Raw genomic sequence first — 25,690 nt, forward strand, 5'->3', positions numbered from 1 at the left:
TGCACTGTTCATTTAAGAAGGCATTCTTATCTCTTCTAGCTTTTCTCTGGAATTCTGCATTCAGTTGGGTGTATCTTTCTCTTTCTCCCTTGCCTTTCACTTCCCTTCTCTCCTTAGCTATTTGTAAAGCTTCCTCAGACAGCCATTTTGATTTCTTGCATTTCTTTTTCTTTGGGATGGTTTTAGTTGCTACCTCTTGTACAATGTTGCGAACCTCCGTCCATAGTTCTTCAGGCACTCTGTCTATCAGATCTAATTCCTTAAATCTATTTGTCACCTCTACTTTGTATTCGTCGGGAATATGATTTAGTTCATACCTGAGTGGCCTAGTGCTTTTCCATACTTTCTTCAATTTAAGCCTAAATTTTGCAACAAGAAGCTCATGATCTGAACCACAATCAGCTCCTGGTCTTGTTTTTATTGACTGGATAGAACTTTTCCATCTTTGGCTGCAGACCACATAGTCAATCTGATTTCTGTGTTGACCGTCTGGTGATGTCCATGTGTAGAGTCGTCTCTTGGGTTGCTGGAAAAGAGTGTTTGCTATGACCATTGTATTCTCTTGACAAAATTCTACCAGCCTGTGCCCTGCTTCATTTTGTACTCCAAGACCAAACTTGCCTGTTATCCCGGTTATCTTTTGGCTTCCTACTTTAGCATTCCAATCCCCCATGATGATAAGCACATCATTTTTGGGCGTTGCTTCTAGAAGGTGTTGTAGGACTTCATAGAACTGATCAACTTCATCCTCTTCAGCAGCAGTGGTTGGGGCGTAGACCTGGATCACTGTGATGTTGAATGGTTTGCCTTGGATTCGAACTGAGATCATTCTGTCATTTTGGAGATTGTATCCCAAGACTGCTTTTCCTACTCTCTTATTGATTATGAAGGCTACTCCATTTCTTCTGCGAGATTCTTGTCCACAGTAGTATACCTGATGGTCATCTGAATTAAATTCACCCATTCCTGTCCATTTTAGTTCACTGATTCCTAAAATGTCGATGTTCAGTCTTGTCATTTCTTGTTTAACCACGTCCAGCTTGCCTTGATTCATGGATCTGACGTTCCAGGTTCCTATGGAATAAAAATCTTTACAGCATCGGACTGTCTTTTCGCCACCAGTTACTTCCACAACTGAGCGTCCTTTCGGCTTTGGCCCAGCCGCTTCATTCATTCTGGCGCTACTCGTACTAGCCGTCTGCTCATCCCCAGTAGCATATTGGACACCTTCCGACCTGAGGGGCTCATCTTCCAGCGTCATATCGTTATGCCTATTGGAACTGTCCATAGAGTTTTCATGGCAAAGATACTGGAGTGGTTTGCCATTTCCTTCTCCAGTGGATCACCTTTTGTCAGAGCTCTCAGCTATGACCTGTCCGTCTTGGGTGGCCCTGCACGGTATAGCTCATAGCTTCACTGAACTACGCAAGCCCCCTTGCCACAACAAGGCAGCGATCCTTGAAGGGGGTATATGTTCATATCACCTGATAAATTTTTAATACATTTTTAAAATGTATTTAAAAATAATTGACTCCCACCTAGTCAGGAAACTCTTCCAGGTCCATCAAGAAACCCCATGGTTTCACACAATCCAGAAAACCTGGATTGTATCATTAAAAACAAACCACCAGTACATAAAAGCAGTCAAGCACACAACTGAAACAACAGGCATTTTCCTCATTGCTCAGTCCAGTTCTGAGGACTTCAGTTTAAACCTGAATAGCCTGCTGGAATAGTGCCAGCCATACCACCTGAGCAACTGAGTCCCAGAAATTCGGAACAAGAACAAAAAATACACCTTCTGAAGGTCCCAGTCAGTTATACTTTTATTAATATTGGTTCTCAGAGATACATTGATTTTAAGAGTTGAGCACATTGATGAAGGCAAGAAATAGTCCTTTAAGTTTGGCTTTCTCAACCAGGATTTAGTGAAATCCTGGGGTTTCAAAGCAGCCCTGAAAGGGTTTCCCAAATGAGTGGGAGTTAATTCAGTCAGTCAGTAACCTTTTATTGGCATAAAATATGTATAAGACATATAAAAATAGGGTTTAAAATTTCAACAAAATGATAAAATAGGCCATGGGGTTACATAACCAAACATCTTAAAATGATTAAATAAACTATAAAAGATAAAATACAAGGTAGGCAGCGTATTATAAAAGCATCTTAGTTAAAACTCTGGCAACTAAAATGGTTATCTCTGGGTCTTTGTCAGAGAGCAGAAATTGCAAGGTCATAGATTTACTTAAAGAAGGCTTGTTTCCCAGCAAAGCAACAAAGCTGTCATCCCGACACTGCTCATATAAGGGGCAAGTGGGAGTTAATTAATTTTAATGTATTTTTTAAATTTGCTAAATATTTATCAGGTGATATACTACGCAAAAGCCCACACCAAGGATAATAGCCATGGGAGCTAGCGGGATGGAGGCTGGGGGGGCAGCGTTTTCAAAGGGTGGAGAGGGGGCTGTGCTTACCATGGAGGAGTGTGCTCATCGCGGAGTGGAGCCCTAGAGCGGGCTTGGCGCAGCTGTGCATCAGCAGCGTGCCCTCTGGGTCCTTGTCAGAGCCACTGTCGCTTCATGTATCGCGCTGTGGCTGACGGACCCTCCTGGCGGGCGTGACTGAATCTTGGGCGCAGATGGCAGGGGGAACTGGCCAGCGGTGGCGTGGCCTTCTCCTTGTGGGTGTGGGCGTGTTGTCCTGGCGTCCATGGGCACGGCTTCCATGGCATCCTCCTAGTGGGTGGCAGCGGATTCAGGTGGGCTCCAGGGGCACGTCCTGGTGGTCTGCTGTGGTGTGGCCTCTGGCTCCTGCAGAATTGGCGCACAGCAGCAGTGTGCCACTACTGGTGGCCCTGCTGCCTTTTCCTGGCGGGTGATTTGCCCTATTCCAACTCGGACACGCTGGACTCGCTCCACCCCCCAGTCGGTTTCACAAATATTAAGAGGATCCATGGATAAGATATGGTCATGTCGACCCACCCCTCCCCAAATGGTCAGTGAAGGGCCTGGAGGGGGTACAAAGGGGAGGGGCCCAGGTGGGCATGTACACAGCTATGCTTCCCAACTGTATTCTGCATGATCACACCACTTCTGGTATTCTAGACCTTTTTAAAATTTTGAAGACCAATACTAGCATTTATATTAGAAGGTGCTGGTTTTAAGGACAAATTCTGGTATGTCTTAGGGGATCTTCAGATGTTCAACTTACTTATTTTCTTGAGAATCAAACCACAAGCATTAGAATCTGAGCAGAGTTTGAGCAATCAAACTCTGCTCAGGGTACCCAGCCCCAAAGCGGTAAAACTGGTACCCAGCAGAACACTATCCCTAGTGAAATCAGGGCCCTCCAGAACTCTCTAAGACAGAACTGTTCCACCAAGCCTGTGGTTGAGGCTAGGAAACAACATCAACAAATGCTGGCCTCCCTGCCTCAGAACCCTTGTGCTGAAAAACGTTCCCTCCAAACTCTGATTAACCCTCCATAAATGTTTAAATTACTAGAGGAGGCTGTTTTAATGTTTTCAGATGTTTTAATAATCAATGTATGATTCTTTAAAACCTTTTTTACCTGCCCTGAGTCTATGGAGAAGGGCAGGATACAAGAATAACATTATTATTTTAGTTCTTTTACACATCTGCCTTACCTCTGCATTTGCAAAATTATAGAGCCAATTTGTTTTCTTCCCATCAGGATTTTCCAGGGAGGGTGCTGTCATCATCAGTGGTGTCATCAGTTTTGTCACAGCAAACGCTCCTCTTCTTATTTTTTGTGGCTGCTTCTATTGCTATATCAATATCATAGATGCATTATTGATATGGAACATCTACTGGCACACTCCCTCCAACAGGAGTCGACTGACATGATGTCCGTAGTCCCACCCTCAGGGACCGCACCAGTAGATGGACCACGGTAGGCGTGCCAGAGCACTGAGGCATGCTCATTGCTCTGGCAGCACCGCTGCCAGTCTTCCAAGGCCTCTCCCGCCCTCCGGAGAGCGGGAGCAACCTCGGGATACTGGAAGGGGTGGGGTGGGGCCAGCCCAGCATGGCACAGCACTGTGCATCACTGGGCTGGGGCCACCTTCGCTATGCCTCCGAGGCCGCTTCCGCCCCCCAGAGAGTGGGGTAGCCTCAAGAGACTGGCAGGGGTGGGGCCAGCTCAGCGATACACAGCACAGAGAGCCATTTTGGTGTAGTGGTTAGGAGTGTGGACTTCTAATCTAGCGAGCCGGGTTCAATTCTGCACTCCGCCACATGCAGCCAGCTGGGTGACCTCGTGCTCACCATGGTGCTGATAAAGCTGTTCTGACAGAGCAGTGATATCAGGGCTTTGTCATCCTCACCCACCTCACAGGGTGTCTGTTGTGACTCCTTCAGGTAGAGAAAAGCAGCATATAAGAACTAACCTTTTTATTCTTCTTCCTCTTCCTTCTCTTTCTCCTCCTCCTCCTCCTCCATTGTGTCGCTCTGGGCTGGGCCAGCCTCTGCCAGCATCCCGAGGCTGCCCTTCCTCTCTGGAGGGCGGGAGCGGCCTCGGAGGCATAGCGGAGGTGGCCCCAGCTCAGCGATGCCAACAGGTGGGGGGGGAGGAGGGGGGCAGGGAACAAGGATTCTTGCCCCTTAGGTGGATGTTCCACATAAGGGGCGAGAATCCTTGTTGGTTGATTTTTTTCAAATGCCAGTAAAATATCCACATACTAGAGGCAAAACCTATTGTACCCAGCATACATGCCTGTACTGTGGCCAGGTACAGGTCAGATGGGAAGTGAAGGTTTGATGATGATGACAATCCAATTATCAAAACTGGACTGGAAATGGATGGGACAAAGAAACCAGTTATTCTGAGGGGAAAGGTGACTGAAAATCAGCTTCTAGGAAAAATAAGAGTGTTGAAAAATTGTCCCCCAAAAAACTGAAGTGAAAACTAAAGGGACAAAAATGCATGAGAAAATCAGGGGATAGACTAAAGAGGTATGTGTGTGTGTGTGTGTTTGTTTGTTTGTTTTTATTTGTTTATTTGTTTATTTATTTGTTTGTTTAAATGTATTGCCCCCCTCTCCCCGAAGGCTCAAGGTGGGTTGCAACGTTTGAATAAAACCCCAGTAAAAACCCCTTAAAAATTACTAAATATAATTCAAAACCCATGAGATCCTGCAGTAAAAAAACTCTTCCCAGTTCGAATAATCCCAATAATGCGTTCTGGAGGGGAAGGGTGAACCGAGGGCACTGATGGAAATCGCTAATGGCGCTCCTTTAGGGGGGGATCATGATCTTCCTTGCTGCCCATCCTCAACCATCGACCTTGTGGAAGAGCTCCATTTTGCAGGCCTGGCAGAAGGCCAAAAGTTCCTGCAGGGCTCGTAGCTCATCTAGGAGCTCATTCCACCAGGTCGGGGCCAGGTCCAAAAAGGCCCTGGCCCTAGTTGCAGCCAGGCGTGCTTTCCTGGGGGCAGGAATGACCAGTAGATTAGTCACCACAGAACATAAAGCCCTGTGGGGGGCATAAGACAACAAGCGGTCCCTCAAATATGCTGGGCCCAGACCATGTATGGCCTTGAATATCAAAACCAGAACCCTGAACCAGATCCGGACAACAACTGGCAACCAATGCAGCTGCCTCAGCACAGGCTGGATATGGGCCCTCCATGGTGTACCTGTGAGGACCCTAGCAACTGCATTTTGCACCAGCTGCAATTTCCAGATCAGGCCCAAAGGCAGGCCAGCGTAGAGTGAGTTACAGAAATCTATTCTGGAGGTGACCGTCACATGGATCACTGTGGCCAGGTGTTTGGAGGACAGTAGGGTATTAGTAGCCAAGTCTGGCCAAGGTGGAAGAATGCCTGGTTAGCTGACCTGTGCCTCAAGAGTTAATGAGGCATCAATAGTCACCCCCAAATTCCTAGCCTGGGGCTTAAGTTGTGTCCCCACCAAGGAAGGTAAATGTGCTTCCTCCTCTGCCCCCCTACGTCCCAACCACAGAACCTCCGTCTTGGAGGGGTTGAGTTTCAGGCAACTCTGATGAGCCATTAAGCCACGGCTTCCAAACATCCTGCAAATGGATCTGTGGGGACTCCGGGTGGCCTTCTATGAGGAGATGGAGCTGGGTATCATCAGTGTACTGATGTACTGATGACAACAGTGTACTGATGACAACCCAGTTCGAAACTCCTTACCAGCTGGGCCAGAGGGTGCATAAAGTTGTTAAATAGCATGGGGAAGAGCACCAAAGCCTGAGGGGCTCCACAAGGGAGCTGATAAGGGCCTGATAGCTCATCCCGACCGCTACCCTCTGTATCTGGTTATCCCCATATCCCCGTCCTGGCTAGTCAGTGTGCCAGCAATTCACAGTTGACCATGAAATGCAGCCATCAGATCTAACAGAACAAGCACAGCTGACCCAACTCGATCAAGCTGGTGCCGGAGATTATTCTTCAAGGCGACCAAAACCATCTCTAACCCATGGCCAGAATGAAAGCCAGACTGATCGAGCGCCGAAGTTTCTTCCAGGAACACCAGGAGCTGGTCCACCGCAGCCCTTTCCACCACCTTTCCCAGAAACGCTAAATGCACAATTGGTCGGTAGCAGGGTCCCGCGGGTCCAACAATGGTTTCTTAAGGAGAGGACAAACCACTGCCTCCTTGAGCAGCTCAGGGAACTCCCCAGTTTGCAGAGAGCAGTTGATAATATCCCTGAGCTGATCACCAATCCGGCTACCCAACCTCCTTGAGGAGCCAAGACGGACAGGGATCAAGAGGGCAAGTGGTTGCCTTGATCTTCCCCAGCAACGTACTTAATTCATGTGAAGCCAGCTTGATGAGTGGGCCCAGCAACAAATTATGAGAGCTCCAGTGTCACCATGGACAACACCAGGTCTAAAACAAGTCCTGGGGCGGAGTGACCGCATGGACATTTAAGTCCCCCAGGATTAAAAGCATGGGGAACTGCAAAGCCCAGGCGGCTGCCACTTCCAGCAGGTTCGACAGGGAATCTGACGGCGCATAGTGTGGACAGTATACCAAATAGATGGCCAAGGTCTTGACAGAGTCCCACCCTATGCCAATACACTCCACTGATCTCAAACGCCTGGAGAGCCCTGTACGAGAAAGACTCCCAGACCACAATTGCCACCCCCCCTCCCCTAGTATGGGTCTGAGATTGGTGCAGGACTGAGAAACCTGGGGGGGGGGCAAGTTCTTTCAAGGCAACTGTTTCACTATTCCACACTGTGGTCTCGGTCATGCAAGCAAGGTTGGCCCGAGACTCCGCAAAAAACTGCTGCAGTCGAGGCCTTGTTGTTGATCGACAATGCATTGCACAGGACCAAAATCGGATCCACCCTTGCCTCCACCCTTGCATGCCTGAGGATGGGACAGAGGTTAGAAGGGCTGCAAGCACGCCACGGGTGGCGGCCACGTTTCCACGGCCTAACCTGAGGACTGACTCTTGTGCTCCCAGCCCTTCTCTTGTCCAACCTCCTTCCCCAGCCATATTGCCCCTGGCCCTCTACAGTCTGTATCCCGGCCAAAACCAACACACACACCCCCAAAATGCAGAAAGGCCCTTAATCAACACCCCATCCTCTTTGTTTTATGCCAATTGAATTGCCAAATTGTTTTATGCCAATTGAATTTGCCAAATGGTCTTCAAGGGCAGCCCAGCATGTCTTATTTGGATGTTATCAGAGTATATGTAATCATGGCTAAGTCTGCTTTCTCTAAGAACAGCAGCCATTGTTGAACCAGCCTAAAACTAGCTGATAAAAAGATAAGTAGTATTTCTACCCTCATTCATAGGGAGGGTAGCCCCATCCATAACATGCTGAACACCTATCCCCAAATCAGCTTTATTCCCACTCCACCATGCTTCCACCATTGTCCTGGAACTGGAAGGGGAAAAACTTGTGCTGCATCCTTATATTTGGCTCCAAATCTCTGCATGATTGCTCACAATGGCAAAAGGGCAAGATGGGACCTTGTCACCTACCCCTGACCATGAGACAGAATTCACCCAGCAATGTCTTCTGAAAAAGCAAGCACAGCACTCCCAAGTCCAGCTCATCCCAGCCATAATTCTCAAAAAAAAAAAACCATGTTCAATGGTACTGAAAGCCACTGAGAGATCCTGGAGGACCAATACATGCCCCCTGTCAGCTTACATACCTCAAGGTGACCAACATAGTTCTGTACCATGGCCACATTGAAAAGCAGTTAGAAAAGTTACCTGAAGGGTAATTCCATAATTCAGATGGAAGAGCTACTAAACCTGGAAGCAACCTCAAATACCATCTAGTTTATATCCATCCAAGATCAGATTTCTTAGCTCTATGGTGTGTGTTCAGGATTAAGCAGCCTCTGGCACATTCATGGAGTGCTGGATAAATGGCAAGTTAAAATGTCACATCTCAGTATACATAATGCTTGTTACTACATTATGCCTTTTGCTTTTACTGAATCAGAAAATCATATAAAGGATAAGCCTTAAATATGTCCCGAATGTCATAGATAAGAAAGCTATTTTTTTGCATGTGCATGTTTGTGTTTTTCTACAGGGGCTTGGAATGAGATGGTCACTCATTCTGGGTACTATGCAGAGTTGGTGGAACAGTCAATGGGAAAGTACAGTCTTGCTACTGAGGAAATTGAAAGAGACCTGCATCGTTCCATGCCAGAGCATCCTGCCTTCCAGAATGAACTGGGAATTGCTGCTCTCCGACGGGTACTAACAGCATATGCTTTTCGGAATCCCACCATTGGGTATTGCCAGGTAAGAAAGAACTACGTACTGCTGTGCTGCCCTGCTGGGCCACACCTACTCAGCTGGGTTATTTTGCCAAGACAGAGGGCAAACCAGAGTCTAGAGTCCAATCTGGGAAGTGAGGATCCAGGAGAGACAGAGTTCACACCCAGTGGGGTGGGGAAGGGAGTCAAGCTGAGCTGGGATCAAAAGCCAGGGAGGGAGCCAAATCAGATTCAGGAGTCAATAGCCAAGCCAACAATCAGGAGCCAGGTTGTGGCCAAGCTGAGGGTCTGGAACTGGTAGTCAAAGCTGAACCAAGGGTCTGGAGCCAGGAACATAGTCAGAGCTGAACCAAGGGTCTGGAACTGAGAGTTCAAGGAGCAGAGCTTTGTTGCAGTGAACTGGAGCAGGAGCTGTTGGGGAAGATGGGCAGATTAACGCCCACAAAGGACCTTGCCTCAAGGCCCTCCTGAAATACATCTGAGCCGGGTGGGTCAGCTCTCAACTAGAGGGTTTGCAGCTGGCCCTAATCTTCATTGGAGGAAGGCAGTGCCGCTGGGCAGTGCCCATCTACCCTGACAGTGGGCTGAAAGGTGTTCTCATTGGTGACTGCTGTCAGGGTAGATAGCCTCCTCCAATGCTGCCATTCTGGGCTCGCTGGGATGTGGGCCTGGGGCCACAGGTGCCGTTCCTCCAGCAAGTCTTCAGGGCTAGTGGGCATCTTGTCCTGAGGCTTCACACAGTAGGGTTGGGTCTCAGCCTGGTTAGTACCCGGCTGCTCATCCTCTGGAGCACTAGGCTGGCCCCAGTCCCCAACATGATATTCCCTGGCCAGATATCCAGCCAGCGCCTAGAGAGTGCTAGGACCAGGCAGCAGATCTGGACCATCTGTGGCCTCTGGAGTTTCAGCCAGAGGTGCAGCAGGTGTGGGCATGATTACTTTTGTGATGGTGCTAGCAGTCCCAACTGAATAATCATTGCTGAGAGTCCTGTAAACAGCCCTTAGCTATTTAGATATGTTATACCTACAGATTGGGCTGGAATGGATCCAGACTAAATTTTCCAGTGGTACAATGAAACTTCCCTGCCTCTTCCCTCCCAATGTCGTATTTCCGTAAAATGCTGCTCCTGTGGGGAATAAGGAATCCAAGGAATGACATGAGGGGCAGCCTGCAGCAGAAAGGGAGAATTGGTAGAAGTTGCCAATAAGACTCCCAATAAGCACAAGTGAGAAACATTCCTGATAGGAATGAGTGGAATTAAATGAAGTAGGAATGAAGGAATGCAACAGCCTAATTCACTCAATCTGAAAAATGTCATACACATTTTATGATATAAATACAGTACTAACTATGACGTGAGGATGTGGCTCTAAAATATTGGCTCCAAAATATTGGAATCTGTAGCAAGCTAAATTATAGTGAATGATTGTTGTTTTAAATGTGTTCTGCTGTTGGTTCCTTTCTTTCTACATGTATGTGTTGTGTTTGACTTCCTGCCGGCAGGCCATGAACATTGTGACATCAGTATTACTTCTGTACTGTAATGAGGAAGAAGCTTTCTGGCTTCTTGTGGCCTTGTGTGAGAGGATGCTACCAGATTACTACAACACCAGAGTGGTTGGTAAGTTTTCATCCATTTGTCCTTGGAAGCTAGGATTAGTTGATGCAGAATTTTGAAAGAGAGAGGAAAACAATATTTATGAACTGTTGAACAGCTAAGACTGAACTTAGAACAAGAAGTATAAATGTGAAAAATTGGGGTTTATAATGTCATAGAGTTCTGTAAAATTTTTCTTCAAATATTTAATTTATAGAGTTGGAAGGAACCAAATGAGGATTTTCCAAGGCCATGCAATAAAGCTGTAATCAAATGGTAGTAAACCGTATACAGAAACTCCTTAGAACTAAGTTTGTGTCTGTTGTTTATGGAACTATGGTTGTGAGCAAACACACTTCTGGACAACTGCAGATTATGGTTTTGCTCCCAGGTAAATGTAAAACCAGTGATTTATGTAAAGGAAGTAGACAATAACTGTTTTAAAAAGGCTTTAAAATTTCACTGGCTATAGAAGCCAGCCCAAATATTTTGGAGCCAGACTTATTTTTCAGTCTTCAGGGTCGATATTGACTTGTTTTTTTCTAATCATTGTGACCACAAAACCTCTTCACAGTTTTTCATAATTTGGTTAAAGCTAAATCAGTATATTATGGTTGACATTAGCACAACAAAAACCTAAACGCTAAACTAATCTTTTTTCTTACCAGTGTCTCATGATCCCATTATCGGTTTTAAAAGCCCCTTTTAATTGAATATTGGAGCCAGTATAGAAGAAATGATTTTATCTACCATCATTGCATCTAAAGTTAACATACAAACAAGCAGTGACAAGAACTGTTATATGCATTTTATATCATGCATCAAAACATTCTGATATGATGTGATAAATAAGCCTTGTTCTTCCTTGTTCTTTATCTGCCAATAAAGGTGTTAAACAGGGCTGAGTTTTAGCCCCACATCTATTCAACCTATATGTATCTGACCTGGCTAAAAAATGTACAAGAATCCTTTGCCACGCTCCAATACGGGGAAGCTCTTCGGTATCCCTCCTCTTGTATGCGGACAATGCGGTCCTCCTCTCTTGTACCCTGTTGGCCTAAAAATCCTTCTCCAAGTCTTCTCAAACTATTGCAATCAAAATCAACTCCAGATCAAGTTCACCAAATCTAAAATAGTTGTATTTTCTAAATCCAGGAAGCTCACCAAGTGGAAAATAAATGAACATTTCATCGAGCAAGTGCACCACTTTAAATACTTAGGAGTCCATTTCCACCACTCTCTGAAATGGGTTCTACATTGGAACCAAATATCAACCTGCACAAATTTCAAGGCAAATGCAGTAGTGAGATTCTATTTTACTAAAGGAGGTCAAAACCTCCCTGCCGCTATTAAGATTTTTCATACTATGCTGATTTCAAAACTTTTCTATGGTATACCAGTATGGTGCATAGACCTCCCTGCTTGTCTATTGAGCTTTTGGAAAACCTTGAAAAATACCAAGCTTACAGTATCATCAGGCAACGAATTCTGGATATTGACTATCAGAACAGTCTCGCTGTTCTGATAGCACGCAGAACATGCTCTCCCATCTGTTTTGAAATCTGTCCCTCAGCAAGAAGGATCCCGGAGTACTTTACATCTTTAAAATCACCTTCACTGAAGCAATTTTTTATGCTAGTAAGGCTGACCTCCTACCAACAGCAGTGACTAAAGGTCAGTATGCTAAAATCCAATATGCCAACAGACTCAGCCCATGTCCTGCAGAGAAACCTGAGCCAGTTGAACATGTTCTCCTCTTTTGTGAGCAACATAACCATCTCAGAGAATGGTACATATTCCCTCTCATCGGGGTGAGCAAGATTCACAGTCATAACCCTCAAGTAACCGAAGGTATTGCAAAATTCCTCCACAAGATTTTCTCCAAGTGATCTGGGATCTGAATCACCTTGTCTTTTATATAGATGTTTTGTTATGATTATGCCAATAAAGGTATTTGATTGATTGATTGAAAATCACTGCTGAAAATACTAGGCACCACAGCAAAACTTTTAGGCACAGTGATGATCATCAGATGGTTGGGATTTGTCAAACCAAAATGAAATAGACTGTGGGTCTCTTTTGGAAGCAAACTTGGAGCATAACTTTGAATTCACACATGTTTGTCTATCACTTAATGATTGCAGCCTCATATGATGACTTCAGTGAGCAGCATAGTTGTGCCGCCTAACTATTGCAGATGGAGCTTTCATGTTTCATGCCACCCCACATCACTTCCTCAGGAATAGTTTACAGCCAAAATATTTGTATGCAAACTCATCCCAAGATAAACAAGTTTTCAATGCCAGTTTTCACCTCTTTAATACAGGTATATTTTACAATGTCACATCCTTGACGCTATCCCTGTCTCCATTGTCTGTCCAGGTGCATTGATAGACCAGGGCATCTTTGAGGAGCTCACACGGGACTGTCTTCCCCTTTTGTCTGAGAAGATGCAGGACCTGGGTGTGATTTCAAGCATATCGCTCTCTTGGTTCCTCACTCTCTTCCTCAGCGTCATGCCTTTTGAAAGTGCCGTTGTCATTGTAGACTGTTTCTTCTATGAAGGCATCAAAGTCATCCTGCAGGTATCCCTGTCCATCTTGGATGCCAACATGGAAACACTGCTAAACTGTTGTGATGAAGGCGAGGCTATGACTGTGCTGGGCAGGTAATCTTTGTCTTTCTTCTTCAGAGTTAAATGAATTGCAAGGATTTGGGTAATTATTGTTATTAATTCTTCCTTCCCAAATCTGGCTAGCAACTGAAGTTTCTTACTTCCCCTGTATCAGTTGTTTAGTAGGAAAGGACTACATATGATACAAGGATAATTAACCTAATTCTTCCAATGGCACTGCACTTCAGTGTATTTGTGGAGTGTATCAGCTTAGGAAGTCTGCAGATACATCTATTGTAATTGCAGGATCTGTTAGCAAAACCACCTCCTACAGTAGTTTACTAAGTTCCCCAAAATGGCTACTCTGAAATGAGAAAGTTCTCAGAGGGAGTCGGCAGTGGGAGAAGGAAAGCAGCAAAAATAATCCCTCCTTTCCCTGTTGTCTTGTCAAAGCTAAGCAATTCAAATTTCATCACACTATAGGTTGTATGTGGGTTTTTTAGAGCACAAATAGACCTAATTGTTTTTGCTCTAAATTGCTCGGAGAAGAGCTACTCTGAGACTCCCTTGTGCTGTGGCCTGATCATTATCTCCTCAAGGCACAGGTAGATGGAGCTCCAAAACTCTGCAGGAACAAGGTGCAGTTAAAATGGTCTGTTCACAGAAGCTAAAGATTCTGGCCACCTCCAAAATGCCTTGGGTAATGTTAAGATCCCAGCTGATGACCTTGTTGAGACCACAGTGGATGTCTGAAATAAGAAGTGTGCCCTTATTGACCTCTCCAAACCTCAAGGTGGAATCCAAGACCTTGGATTACTATGGAACTAAGTTATTTGAGAAGGGTACGGAACCCTGCTGGAAGAAAACACTCACTGACTCTGACAGGCTGTCCTACAAAACGTACAGTGAGGCCTATGATGCAGTGATGACAGCAGCAAAGAAATCCCACTTTGCTCTACTATTGCAATATCCAGTTTGCACCCAGTGCAGCTGTTTTAACTCACCACTTGTTAACTCCAAAGTCTCAATCCTCAAACTCCCAGGAATTGAAAATTGGCTGTGATGCCTTTGCAAAGAAAATCTCTCGAATAATCTCTGATATGGATGCTGACTAATACAGCTGAGGCAAAGATGTCACTAGTGGACCTGATAAGGGTCATTGATTTAAATGTAAATAATGGTACACCTCTCTGCTGCTTTGACTAGACTTACTGACAGCCTTTGACACTGTGGACCATGCCATCTTGTTCAGACATTCAGCGATAGATGTAGGGATTAAGGGATGTGTCCCAGATTAGTTTCAATCATTCCTTAAGGGGAAAACTCAGAAAATTGTCAACAGTATGCCACCTGCCTTTTTGGTTCCATGGAATTCAGTCCTGTCCCTCATTCTATTCAATCTCTACGTGAAGGCCTTAGGAGAAATCATTTGTGGTTTTGGAATACAATGCCATCTATCTGCTGATGACACCCAGCCCTACATTCCTTTATCCAAATCCCCTGGGATAACTTTCAGAAAACACTTTAGAAATATGGTCTGGTAGATTACAGGAAATAGTTTAGAACAAGTGGAAGCATTTAAATATCTGGGAGCATCTTTTCAAGTTTCTGGCACCAATTCCATGCATTGTGATATTATAGCAAATTTGAAAGAGAAGGCTGCACTCACTATAATAAGATTCCATTGTTCCCAAGGGACGCACTTCGTACCAGCTGTGACTAAGCTATTCCACGCAAAGGTCTTAGCCCAAGCTTTATATGGTACCTCTGTCTCCTGTCCTGAGAGCTATACTGCATATACCAAATTGGGTTTCTAATGCGTGGATTTGTCAAGAGATGAGCATACCCAGATCTAAATCTAAAATTGCCCTGACCTCAATTTGAGTGTGACTCAAGGCACATTGGACAACTAGTGGATTACTGCCACTTATCTTTTGGGGTAATTTTAAATATAAATGGCTACTAGAAACAGAAAAGAAAAAGTCTGGATTTCTCCCCACTAGAGGTACACTAGAATTAGAGCAAGCTAAATCATCTACTAAACAAAGGATTGATGACACAGAAAAACAACTAGATCTCACACCCACTCTGAGGTATCTAGCACCTCTATATCTATACATCCATCCATCTATCCTATCTAATCTATCCATCTTCCATCATCTTTGCCCCTCTCTTTGCAGTCTCAGGGCGGCCTATATACAAGCTCCAGCAGAATACCTCTCCCTTCTGGAAACAGAAAGTCATAGAAGGGATTTCATGCTGTCAAGAACCTCAACCATTGTAGAGGGCCGCTATAAGAAAATATCTTGAGCCTGTAGAACTTCCCCTTGCAAATCAGGGAAGCTGAAGAGAACAGAACCTATTATATTTACATGTGTATTTTATGAAGCTGCTAGAACAAGCCTTGTCCTCCCTTTGCTCCGCAATTTAGAAGGCTGCCCTGAAAATAGAAAAATTGCGGGAAAATGAGTCAGTGATTAAGCAGGTGGCTAAATTTTGCTTACAGAGTACAACAAAGGAAATTAAATAGACACAAAGACAAAGTCAAATTTTATTTGGGGTCATTCAGAGCAAAATTGCTGCTAAATTATTTTAAACTAGTAATAAAGCCCGCTGTAAAAAGAATACAGCGGGCGCTAGCCGTCTCCAACTGGCGTGGCAGCGCTGCCTGGGCGATTGGGAAGGCTCCCCCCCCCCAGCAAGCAAAGACGCTCGCCAGACTTCGGGGAGGATGATCCCAGGCACAGGGAGCGTTTTTCGGGCCCCCCAGCATGGGAAAACATGTAAGTTCTATTGTAATAATTAATCTCTCGTAGTTCATTCACAGATATTCCTAGTGCCAGATGCAATGCTGTAAGGAACAAATATAATGAGATAAGATTTGCCAACTCAAGTAACTTAGCTGTCTCACAGGACAAATACCTAGTTTCCTTCCTACTTGTTTTTTCAGCGAAGAGTTGCTAAAAACCCCATCTCCCCACAGTGTCTCAGTTTCTGATATAGAGTCTAACAATGGATCAATTTTCCTAAATTAGGTAATAGAGTACCAGCTGTCTACCAGATTGAAAAAAAGCGAGCATATATTAAGTACTGAAAGTCGCAATATTTGGAAGGTGAATGTTTATGAAATATTCAGCAGCATTCAGCATGATGGAATGTACATGTAAAAATATGATTTTTCTAGGTGAGCAATACATCCTTAAAGAGAAAAGGTCAACAATTCTGAAGGTCAACCATTCTGTATGTGAGGAACACCTGGGACTGAAACCATTGATCCCTAGAAAAGCTGTATGCTTAGCCAGAGCCAGAAGTGACACCCACCTCTGGCTCTGTTCCAGTCACCCCTGCTGACCAGGACCACCCCATGTCAAGATAGCTAGCAGGGCCAGACATAACTGGTCTATGGGCTGAGCAGCCACAGGGAGCCTGAGGAAAAAAAGGAGCTTTGAAGAAAGTAGCCTTGAAGAAAGGGGAATTGGCAGGCAAAGACTGGAGAGCCTAAGGGGAGTTATTTAGTCTCTCTCAGTCCAAGCAGGGCTGTTGAGTGCATTGTCAGCAGGGCTGTTCTCCCCAAGCTTGAGACCTAGATAGAGAAGGTATTGTAATGATCTAATCTTTGGGAGACCAAATGAGGCTCTGTGTGTTAGATCTGTGATGGGATCGCGTAGGTTAAAAAAAGAACCTCTCTACCCCAAGGAGTGTAATGATGGATTCGGGCAGCCAAGTTGAATAGGAGTCAGAACCTCATCCCACGTTTTTCCTCCCCCCCCCCCCCGCAGCATGGCAAAAATGCGGAGCGTCCTCCCCGGGGCCTGGGGAGCGTTTTTCCTCCCCCCCCCCCCGCATGCAAAAACGCTCCCCAGGCCCCGGGGAAGACACTCCACAGCTCGCTAAGCCGCAGTGCGTCCTCCCCAGGGCCTGGGGAGCGTTTTTCCTCCCCCCTGGATGCAAAAACGCTACCCAGGCCCCAGGGAGGGTGCTGGGCGACTCTGCGAGCTTGCCAGCGGCCTCCCCAGGGTCTGTGGAATCATTGACCGTTAGATGGCGGGGGCCAGCAGCGTACCTTCGCTCTCGGCGGCCAGCAAAGGAATGGCCACCGTGGAGCAAAGGTTAGCCCTCGTTGGGGGTGGGGCGGGTTGGGAGGCGCTTTGCGCCTCCCAATTGGTTGTAGCCGGGGTAAACAGCCAGTCAGCAGCCGCGCTGTGAGCGGCTGCTGATTGGGAGTTTGGGGCTGGACTGAATGGCCAATCGGCACCCTTCCTCATCCCGGACAGGGCCCGCCCTCAGGGCCCTTACTCTTTTATTTATTCCGCTCCGCCGGAGTGGTTAAAGATGGTCTTGAATGGTTTTTGAATATGTTAACAAAACCTTTCGGATTGGTTTAAGCAATAATGTAATTTTACTGTGCCCTACATTGGTTTTTCTTCATATTTGTAATTTTTATTGCGTTTTATTGGTCCTTGGCCATAAATGCCTGACTTCTATAGTTGAATGGCTAAGGGTAAACAAGCTGAAATTGAATCCTGACAAAGTGGAGTTAGTGTGGATTGGGAAGGTTGAGGCCACGAATGACATAGGGCACCCCACTTTCGATGGGGTATAGTTGTCTCTCGCTCATGTTTTGGAAGACATTCTTGTAGAAGAGTGGGATTGTGATGTAATGGATAGCTTGGGAGGTGCTCTCAAATTGAGAGAGCCAGTTTGGTGTAGTGCAGTGGTCCCCAACCTTTTTATCACTGGGGACCACTCAACACTTGATAATTTTACTGAGGCCCGCTGGGGGGGGTAGTTTACGCCTCTACTCTCAACCACTCCCCTAACGTTCTCTGACTCTGGTCACTATGGTAATGTTTAAACATCCCTTCAGCCGTCTGCAATCAAGTGAGTGCTCCTAAGCGCTGGCACTCCGGGGGGGGCGGGGAAGCTGAGGCGGCGCTTCTGCTCAGGGAGGCAGGGTGGCTGGGTCGGGGGAGGGAGGCACAGCCATCGGCATGCCAGCGAGCGCAGGCGTGGAGCTCTGAGCCTGCACATGTGCGCCTGCCGGATCGGATTGTTGATGAAGTAAAGGGCCGGGGGGGGGGAGGCGTCCTTCGCGGCCCACCTCCAATTAGTCGACGGACCACATGTGGTCCGCGGCTCACAGGTTGGGGATTGCTAGTGTAGTGGTTAGGAGTGTGGACTTCTAATCTGGCATGCCGGGTTCGATTCTGCACTCCCCCACATGCAGCCAGCTGGGTGACTTTGGGCTCGCCACGGCGCTGATAAAACTGTTCTGACTGAGCAGTGATATCAGGGCTCTCTCAGCCTCACCCACCTCACAGGGAGGGTGTCTGTTGTGGGGAGAGGAAAGGGAAAGGGATTATAAGTCGCTTTGAGCCTCCTTCGGGTCGAGAAAAGCGGCATATAAGAACCAACTCTTCTTCTTCTTCTATTAGGGGTACTGTGTTTTGTCTTCCAGTTCTTCCATCCCAGTCCCAGTGCAATAGGTTTGTTTTAATTGGAATCTTTGCTGTTAGAGTTAACCATTGTTATTATTCAAATGTTATATTCTGCAATTGGTTTATTGACTGAAAAGTTGTATCATACTTGAGTCCCAGTGACGAAGATGATCTGTAAATTAAAATAAATCTAATTGGAGGGAGCTGCAGTTAAAGCAATTCAATAAGGATGGATTATAAACACTGATTGTTCTCAAGAGAATACATCAGCAATGGAATTAGGCAGGTAGAAAGATGTAACTATTCAGAATCGCGTTAACATTTCTAGCCCTAATTGTCAGTTTAAAGATAAATCTAAGGTTCTTTTTTCACTCTTGATTTTCCTCTAGGTACCTGGACAATGTAGTCAATCAACATAGTGTTTCTCCACCAATCCCACATCTCCATGCCTTATTGACAAGTGGAGATGAACCACCAGTGCAGATCGATATCTTTGAACTTATAAAAACTGCCTATGAGGTCTGGAGTTGATTTGATTTTTAACTTCATATTATGATATTTTCTGCTTAAAAGTCTGGTCTCCCATTATTTGTTAATCCAAAACATTGTCTTCAGTTTACATTTGAAGTATACATGCATTCCGGGTATGGGTTCTTCCTCTGGTTCTTTTAAGTTTTGGATTGGTTAATACCTTTGTTTATTTAATGTGGTATTGCTGCAGTTATCACACTTGTGTTTCATTTTCACTTTCTTTAAAAGTTTCTTGTTAATTTTGATTCTTTTTTAATGGAAATTCTACAGAAGCAAAACTTCTCTGTGTAGCCCCTTTTGGTGCTCAGAAGCTGAATCTGAATTGCAACTAATGTATTTCTTCCGTTCTTGTCAATGTTTATGTCCATGGCTTCCAAACAAAGCTTGGGATCTGTTGCTGGTTATCAGCTTGGTGTAGTGGTTAAGAGCAGTGGCCTCTAAACTGGGTTTGATTCTCCACTCCTTCTTCACACGCAGCCAACTATGTGACCTTGAGGCAGTCACAGTTCTGTCAGGTCTCTCAGCCCTACCTACCTCACGGGGTGTCTGCTGTAGGGAGAGAAAGAGTAGGCAACTCTTTGAGACTCTTTCAGGTAGTAAAAAATGGGGTACAAAAAAAACAGCTTATCTTCTTCATGCACAGTTTTCTTCCTCCTCGGTGTCACCTGTTGGTTTAGTTAATCATCTGCCAATGCCCATGGTGCCATTGCATGCATGCAGTATGTCACTGAATGCTACGATTCTAAAGGTTCTAATCTACTTTTCTGGCTATAGAAATTTGACCATTTGAAGGCAGATGATATTGAGCAGATGCGCTTTAAGCAAAGGTTGAAGGTGATCCATTCTTTGGAGGACACAGCCAAGAGGAGTGTGGTAAGTGGAACCTAGTTTTTTAAATATGTATTTTAAGTGTCTCATTCATGTTCTCCTAATTCTTTACCCACTTTGGGTCTTGGGGATAGTGAGCTAAGACTCCAAAGACAAAAATGGCAGCTAAGCAATCCAGTTGGCGTACTCTCTACTCCTTTGGGCCCTTGTACAAAGAATTATCCTGTGGCTAGTCTGTTTTGAGGCAAATGAAGGAACTGAAAAGGGAGATTTCAGCTTACATCTCCAGATCTGAGCAGCTGCCATAGCAAGTTGGGAAGGGAAGCAGATCAAAAGAGTTGAAAGTTGTGATTTTTACCAAGAGGGAGCCTTGTCAGCTCTTATCACAAAACCCCTCAAGTTGGCTCACTTCTTTTCACTTTTTTCTTCCCCATCAAGTGATTGGGGAGGGGGCAGTTGCAGCCACAAGAGAAGCTGACCTTTCTCTTCATCAGGTCTGTTGTGCATCGTGATCTTCAGAGAAGAGTAACTTTCACAACTTCTCACTGAAGCTTTTTTTCCTATTATTTGTTTGTGGCAGTGTTCATTCTATCTGTATAGCATCAGATGTCTCTGGCAGATGCCTCTAGTGCCCTTGTAGATGTTTGACACTGAGCAGATTAAAAGAGATAAAAGCTGAAAGGAAGAAGGAGTTGACATATTTCCTGTTCCCACTTCCAATTACAGGCACAGAGAGCAGGAAATGCATTTAGTGTTTTTGGCTAGCTTTTTGCTGTGTTTGCCTGCTGAGTTCAAGGGAATAGAGCTATTCTTCTCTAGCTGTCATCAGAATTTTTTTGGGGTCGGCTTTTTTTCCTTTTGCATCTTCCTGTGTTACAGATCAATAATTCCCTTGATGCAGACTTTTATATTCTGTTCAAAATCATTATATACTCTTTGCTTTCTCTGGTCAAGTCCCCAGGCCTTGAAAGACATTTTATAGTTTCCTGTTGTTGTTGAATGTGACTTTCACAACTAATAGAATTTTTAAAGAAATAATTTTCCTGCCTGTGTATAGGTTCGAGCTGTATCTGGTGATATCAGTTTTTCAATGCAGGAGCTAGAAGACCTTTACGTAGTATTTAAGGTAAGAGACCTATAAATACTCTCTTGTAGTTGTCATTAACTGCCCTTTCCCAGCTGCACAGCTGTTGACAACAGCAGACTTACCCAAGAGCCAGAGTTGCTACAGAGTTGAGCTAAAGTCATGCCCAAATCTGAATTAAAAAAAAAAAAGACAAATACCCTCAAACCCAAGGCAGCCTTCTCCTTGGAATTGCTAGTGCATTTTTCTTCCTCTTTCGAGCTCCAGATACATCCAGTGCTGAAGGCTGGAATGTGCTGTTTGTGCCTGACCTGATCACCCCTTCTTTTCACAGGCAAAACACCTTATGAGCTGTTATTGGGGAAATCACACTGCTGCTTCTCAACGAGACCAGAGCCTGCCATACTTAGAACAGTACCGCATCAACATAGAGCAGTTCAGAGAGTTATTTGCTGCCCTTACGCCTTGGTCTTGTGGCCTCCACACTCCAGTGCTAGCAGAACGAATGTTCCGGCTCCTTGATGAGAACAAAGATGCACTAATTAACTTCAAGGAGTTTGCAACAGGGATGAGTATGTAGCTTTACTAAAGATTATGTTAAAGACTGAAGTCGATGGTTTTTGTCCTCCCCTGTGGACTGGCCATTGATTACATAGTGGCAGAAGTTGTATTTGGAAAGACATTACAAAAAAGAATGGGAAATGCAGTCTCATTTTCCCCTCATTGTTGAATAAGGCAAAAATCAGAGCATCAATTCTTGTGGGGTAGTCTTCTCTACGGAATTAGTAGCTGAAGTCTTTGTGCTGGACCTAAATGAGGTTTTATGGTTTTATTCTGTAAACCGCCACAAGTCCTTGGAGAAGTGGTGGGATAGAAATCTAACAATAAATAAATAAAATAAAATCTGTTTAATAGAAGTTTGAATTTGTAGTCTAGTGAACAGAAAGTTTTACTTGGACTAAAGAAATCTGGGTTAAGGTTTTTCTTCCAAATGAAAATGCACCTCATTCGTGTCTTTGAGCCTAAGTTTTCATAAGTAAAATAGCAATATTAACTGTGACAGCAGGCAGGGGTGTGGCACTCACTCTACAAAAAGGATGGGGGTGGGCATTGATGGGCCACCTTTCTTCCCCACAATGCACACACTGCACTCAGGCTGTAGAAGAGCTTCCTATTTGGGTCAGTTGGCCTTGTTACACATTTGCACAGGCAGTTCATGGCACTCCTGCATACTCTGTCATCTCCACACCCTCTTCACACCCTTGAATCACTGACCACTCCAGCTCTGCTCTACCATAGCCTTAAGCAACTGTCCCAAGAGTGGAATCCACACTCTTATTCCAGCCTGTGCCTGCCCAACAACCATGCAGTCTCATTCCCCACTAAGGGAAGTTGAGACTGTTAGCTAGCCTCTTCCCACAGTGCTTGTGTCTGGCCAGTGAATGATGAGAGAATCTCCTATTTGTTGTTGTTAGGTGCGAAGTCGTGTCCAACCCATCATGACCCCATGGACAATGATCCTCCAGGCCTTCCTGTCCTCTACCATTCCCCGGAGTCCATTTAAATTTGCACCTACAGCTTCAGTGACTCCATCCAGCCACCTCATTCTCTGTCGTCCCCTTCTTCTTTTGCCCTCAATCGGTCCCAGCAATAGGCTTTTCTCCAGGGAATCCTTCCTTCTGATGAGGTGGCCAAAGTATTTGAGTTTCATCATCAGGATCTGGCCTTCTAAGGAGCAGTCAGGGCTGATCTAGGACTGACCGGTTTGTTCGAGTTGCATTCCGAGGGACTCGCAAGAGTCTTCTCCAGCACCAGAGTTCAAAAGCCTCAATTCTTTGATGCTTGGCCTTCCTTATGGTCCAACTTTCACAGCCATACATTGAAACTGGGAATACCATAGCCTTGACTAAACACACCTTTGTTGGCTGAGTGATGTCTCTGCTTTTTAGGATTCTGTCTAGATTTGCCATAGCTTTCCTCCCCAGGATTAAGTGTCTTTTAATTTCTTTGCTGCAGTCCCCATCTGCAGTGATCTTGGAGCCCAGGAAAATAAAATCTGTCACTATCTCCATTTCTTCCCCATCTATTTGCCAGGAATTGAGAGGGCCGGATGCCATGATCTTTGTTTTCTTGATGTTGAGTTTCAAGCCAACTTTTGCACTCTCCTCCTTCACCCGCAACAACAGGCTCTTTAGCTCCTCTTCACTTTCTGCCATTAGAGTGGTATCATCTGCATATCTGAGGTTGTTGATATTTCTCCCTGCAATCTTGATTCCAATTTGTGACTCCTCTAATCCCCTCTTTCTCATGATGTGCTCCGCATACAAGTTAAATAGGCAAGGCGACAGTATACAGCCTTGCCGAACTCCTTTCTCAATTTTGAACCAATCAGTGATTCCATGTTCAGTTCTCACTGTTGCTTCTTGACCTGCATATAAGTTTCTCAAGAGACAAATAAGATGCTCTGGTATTCCCATCTCTTTAAGAACTTGCCACAATTTGTTGTGCTCCACACAATCAAATGCTTTAGCATAGTCAATGAAGCAGAAGTAGATGTTCTTCTGGAACTCCCTAGCGTTCTCCATAATCCAGCGTATGTTGGCAGTTTAATCTCTAGTTCCTCTGCCTCTTCGAAATCCTGCCTGTACTTCTGGAAGTTCTCGGTCCACATATTGCTGGAGCCTAGCTTGTAGGATTTTGAGCATAACTTTGCTAGCATGAGAAATGAGTGCAATGGTGCGGTAGTTTGAACATTCTGTGGCATTGCCCTTCTTTGGGATTGGAATGTAAACTGACCTTTTCCAATCCTGTGGCCATTGTTGAGTTTTCCAGATTTGATGGCATATCGAGTGTAGCACTTTTACTGCATCGTCTTTTAAGATTTTGAATAGTTCAACTGGAATGCTGTCACGACCACTAGCTTTATTGTTTCTCAGACTTCCTAAGGCCCATTTGACTTCACATTCCAGGATGTCTGGTTCCAGGTCAGTACCTACCCCATTGTGGTTATCAGGGATGTTAAGCTCGCTCTTGTATAGTTCTTCTGTATAATTTTGCCACCTTTTTAAAATCTCTTCTGCTTCTGTGAGGTCCCTACCATTTTGGTCCCTTATCATAATCATCTTTGCATGAAATGTTCTCTTCATATCTCCAATTTTCTTGAAAAGATCTCTGGTCCTCCCCATTCTATTGTTTTCTTCTATTTGTTTGCACTGTTCATTTAAGAAGGCATTCTTATCTCTTCTAGCTTTTCTCTGCATTCAATTTGGTGTATCTTTCTCTTTCTCCCTTGCCTTTCACTTCCCTTCTCTCCTTAGCTATTTGTAAAGCTTCCTCAGACAGCCATTTTGATTTCTTGCATTTCTTTTTCTTTGCAATGGTTTAAGTTGCTACCTCTTGTACAATGTGGCAAACCTCCGTCCATAGTTCTTCAAGCACTCTGTCTATCAGATCTAATTCCCTAAATCTATTTGTCACCTCTACTGTATATTTGTCGGGGATATGATTTAGTTCATACCTGAGTGGCCTAGTGCTTTTCCCTACTTTCTTCAATTTAAGCCTAAATTTTGCAAAAAGAAGCTGATGATCTGAACCACAATCAGCTCCTGGTCTTGTTTTTACTGACTGTATAGAGCTTCCCCATGTTTGGCTGCAGAGCACATAGTCAATCTGATTTCTGTTGACCGTCTGGTGATGTCCATGTGTAGAGTTGTCTCTTGGGTTGTTGGAAAAGAGTGTTTGCTATGACCATTGTATTCCCTTGACAAAATTCTACCAGCCTGTGCCCTGCTTCATTTTGTACTCCAAGGCCAAACTTGCCTGTTATCCTGATTATCTTTTGGCTTCCTACTTTAGCATTCCAATCCCCCATGAAGATAAGCAAATCATTTTTGGCATTGCTTCTAGAAGGTGTTGTAGGGCTTCATAGAACTGGTCAACTTCATCCACTTCAGCAGCAGTAGTTGGGGCATAGACCTGTATTACTGTGATGTTGAATGGTTTGCCTTGGATTCGAACTGAGATCATTCTGTCATTTTAGGGATTGTATCCCAAGACTGCTTTTCCTACTGTCTTATTGATTATGAAGGCTACTCCATTTCTTCTGCGAGATTCTTGTCCACAGTAGTATACCTGATGGTCATCTGAATTAAATTCACTGATTCCTGTCCATTTGAGTTCACTTATTCCTAAAATGTCAGTGTTCAGTCTTGTCATCTCTTGTTTAACCATGTCCAGATTGCCTTGATTCATGGATCTGACGTTCCAGGTTCCTATGGAATAAAAATCTTTACAGCACCGGACTGTCTTTTCGCCACCAGTTACTTCCACAACTGAGCGACCTTTCAGCTTTGGCCCAGGCGCTTCATTCATTCTGGCGCTACTCGTACTAGCCGTCTGCTCATCCCCAGTAGCATATTGGACACCTTCCGACCTGAGGGGCTCATCTTCCGGCGTCATATCGTTTTGCCTATTGAACTTGTCCATTGGGTTTTCATGGCAGTGGTTTGCCATTTCCTTCTCCAGTGGATCACCTTTTGTCAGAGCTCTCAGCTATGACCTGTCCATCTTGGGTGGCACTGCACAGCATAGCTCATAGCTTCACTGAGCTACGCAAGCCCCCTTGCCACAGCAAGGCAGTGATCCTTGAAGGGGGGAACTCCTATAGGAGATCATTAATCTCTCCCTCTTGATGGGGGGGGGGGGTAGCTGGTAAAGGCCAGGGGAAAAGTTGCCATTAGCATGTTCCATAATGTTGTTCTTTTCTCTTCATCTCCATTCTGCACAGGTGGAATGTATCATGGTGATTTAACTGAGAAATTAAAACTCCTTTACAAACTGCATTTACCTCCAGGTGAG

The 25,690-nt window shown here is 44.9% G+C and overlaps 1 protein-coding gene across 6 annotated transcripts in view; it reads left to right on the plus strand.

Moving 5' to 3' along the window:
• TBC1D9B (TBC1 domain family member 9B) overlaps nt 1–25,690 on the plus strand; it is a 77,355-nt gene that overhangs the window by 43,940 nt on the left and 7,725 nt on the right. For all 6 annotated transcript variants that reach the window (XM_077326611.1, XM_077326612.1, XM_077326613.1 and 3 more), the window contains 8 exons: nt 8,552–8,766; nt 10,245–10,362; nt 12,721–13,006; nt 18,780–18,909; nt 19,696–19,794; nt 20,807–20,875; nt 21,168–21,405; nt 25,620–25,685. In XM_077326611.1, coding sequence (XP_077182726.1) covers nt 8,552–8,766; nt 10,245–10,362; nt 12,721–13,006; nt 18,780–18,909; nt 19,696–19,794; nt 20,807–20,875; nt 21,168–21,405; nt 25,620–25,685 — 1,221 coding nt within the window. The remainder of the gene's footprint in view (nt 1–8,551; nt 8,767–10,244; nt 10,363–12,720; nt 13,007–18,779; nt 18,910–19,695; nt 19,795–20,806; nt 20,876–21,167; nt 21,406–25,619; nt 25,686–25,690) is intronic.

Source organism: Paroedura picta, chromosome 3, assembly GCF_049243985.1.
Source record: "Paroedura picta isolate Pp20150507F chromosome 3, Ppicta_v3.0, whole genome shotgun sequence".
Classification (NCBI taxonomy): domain Eukaryota; kingdom Metazoa; phylum Chordata; class Lepidosauria; order Squamata; family Gekkonidae; genus Paroedura; species Paroedura picta.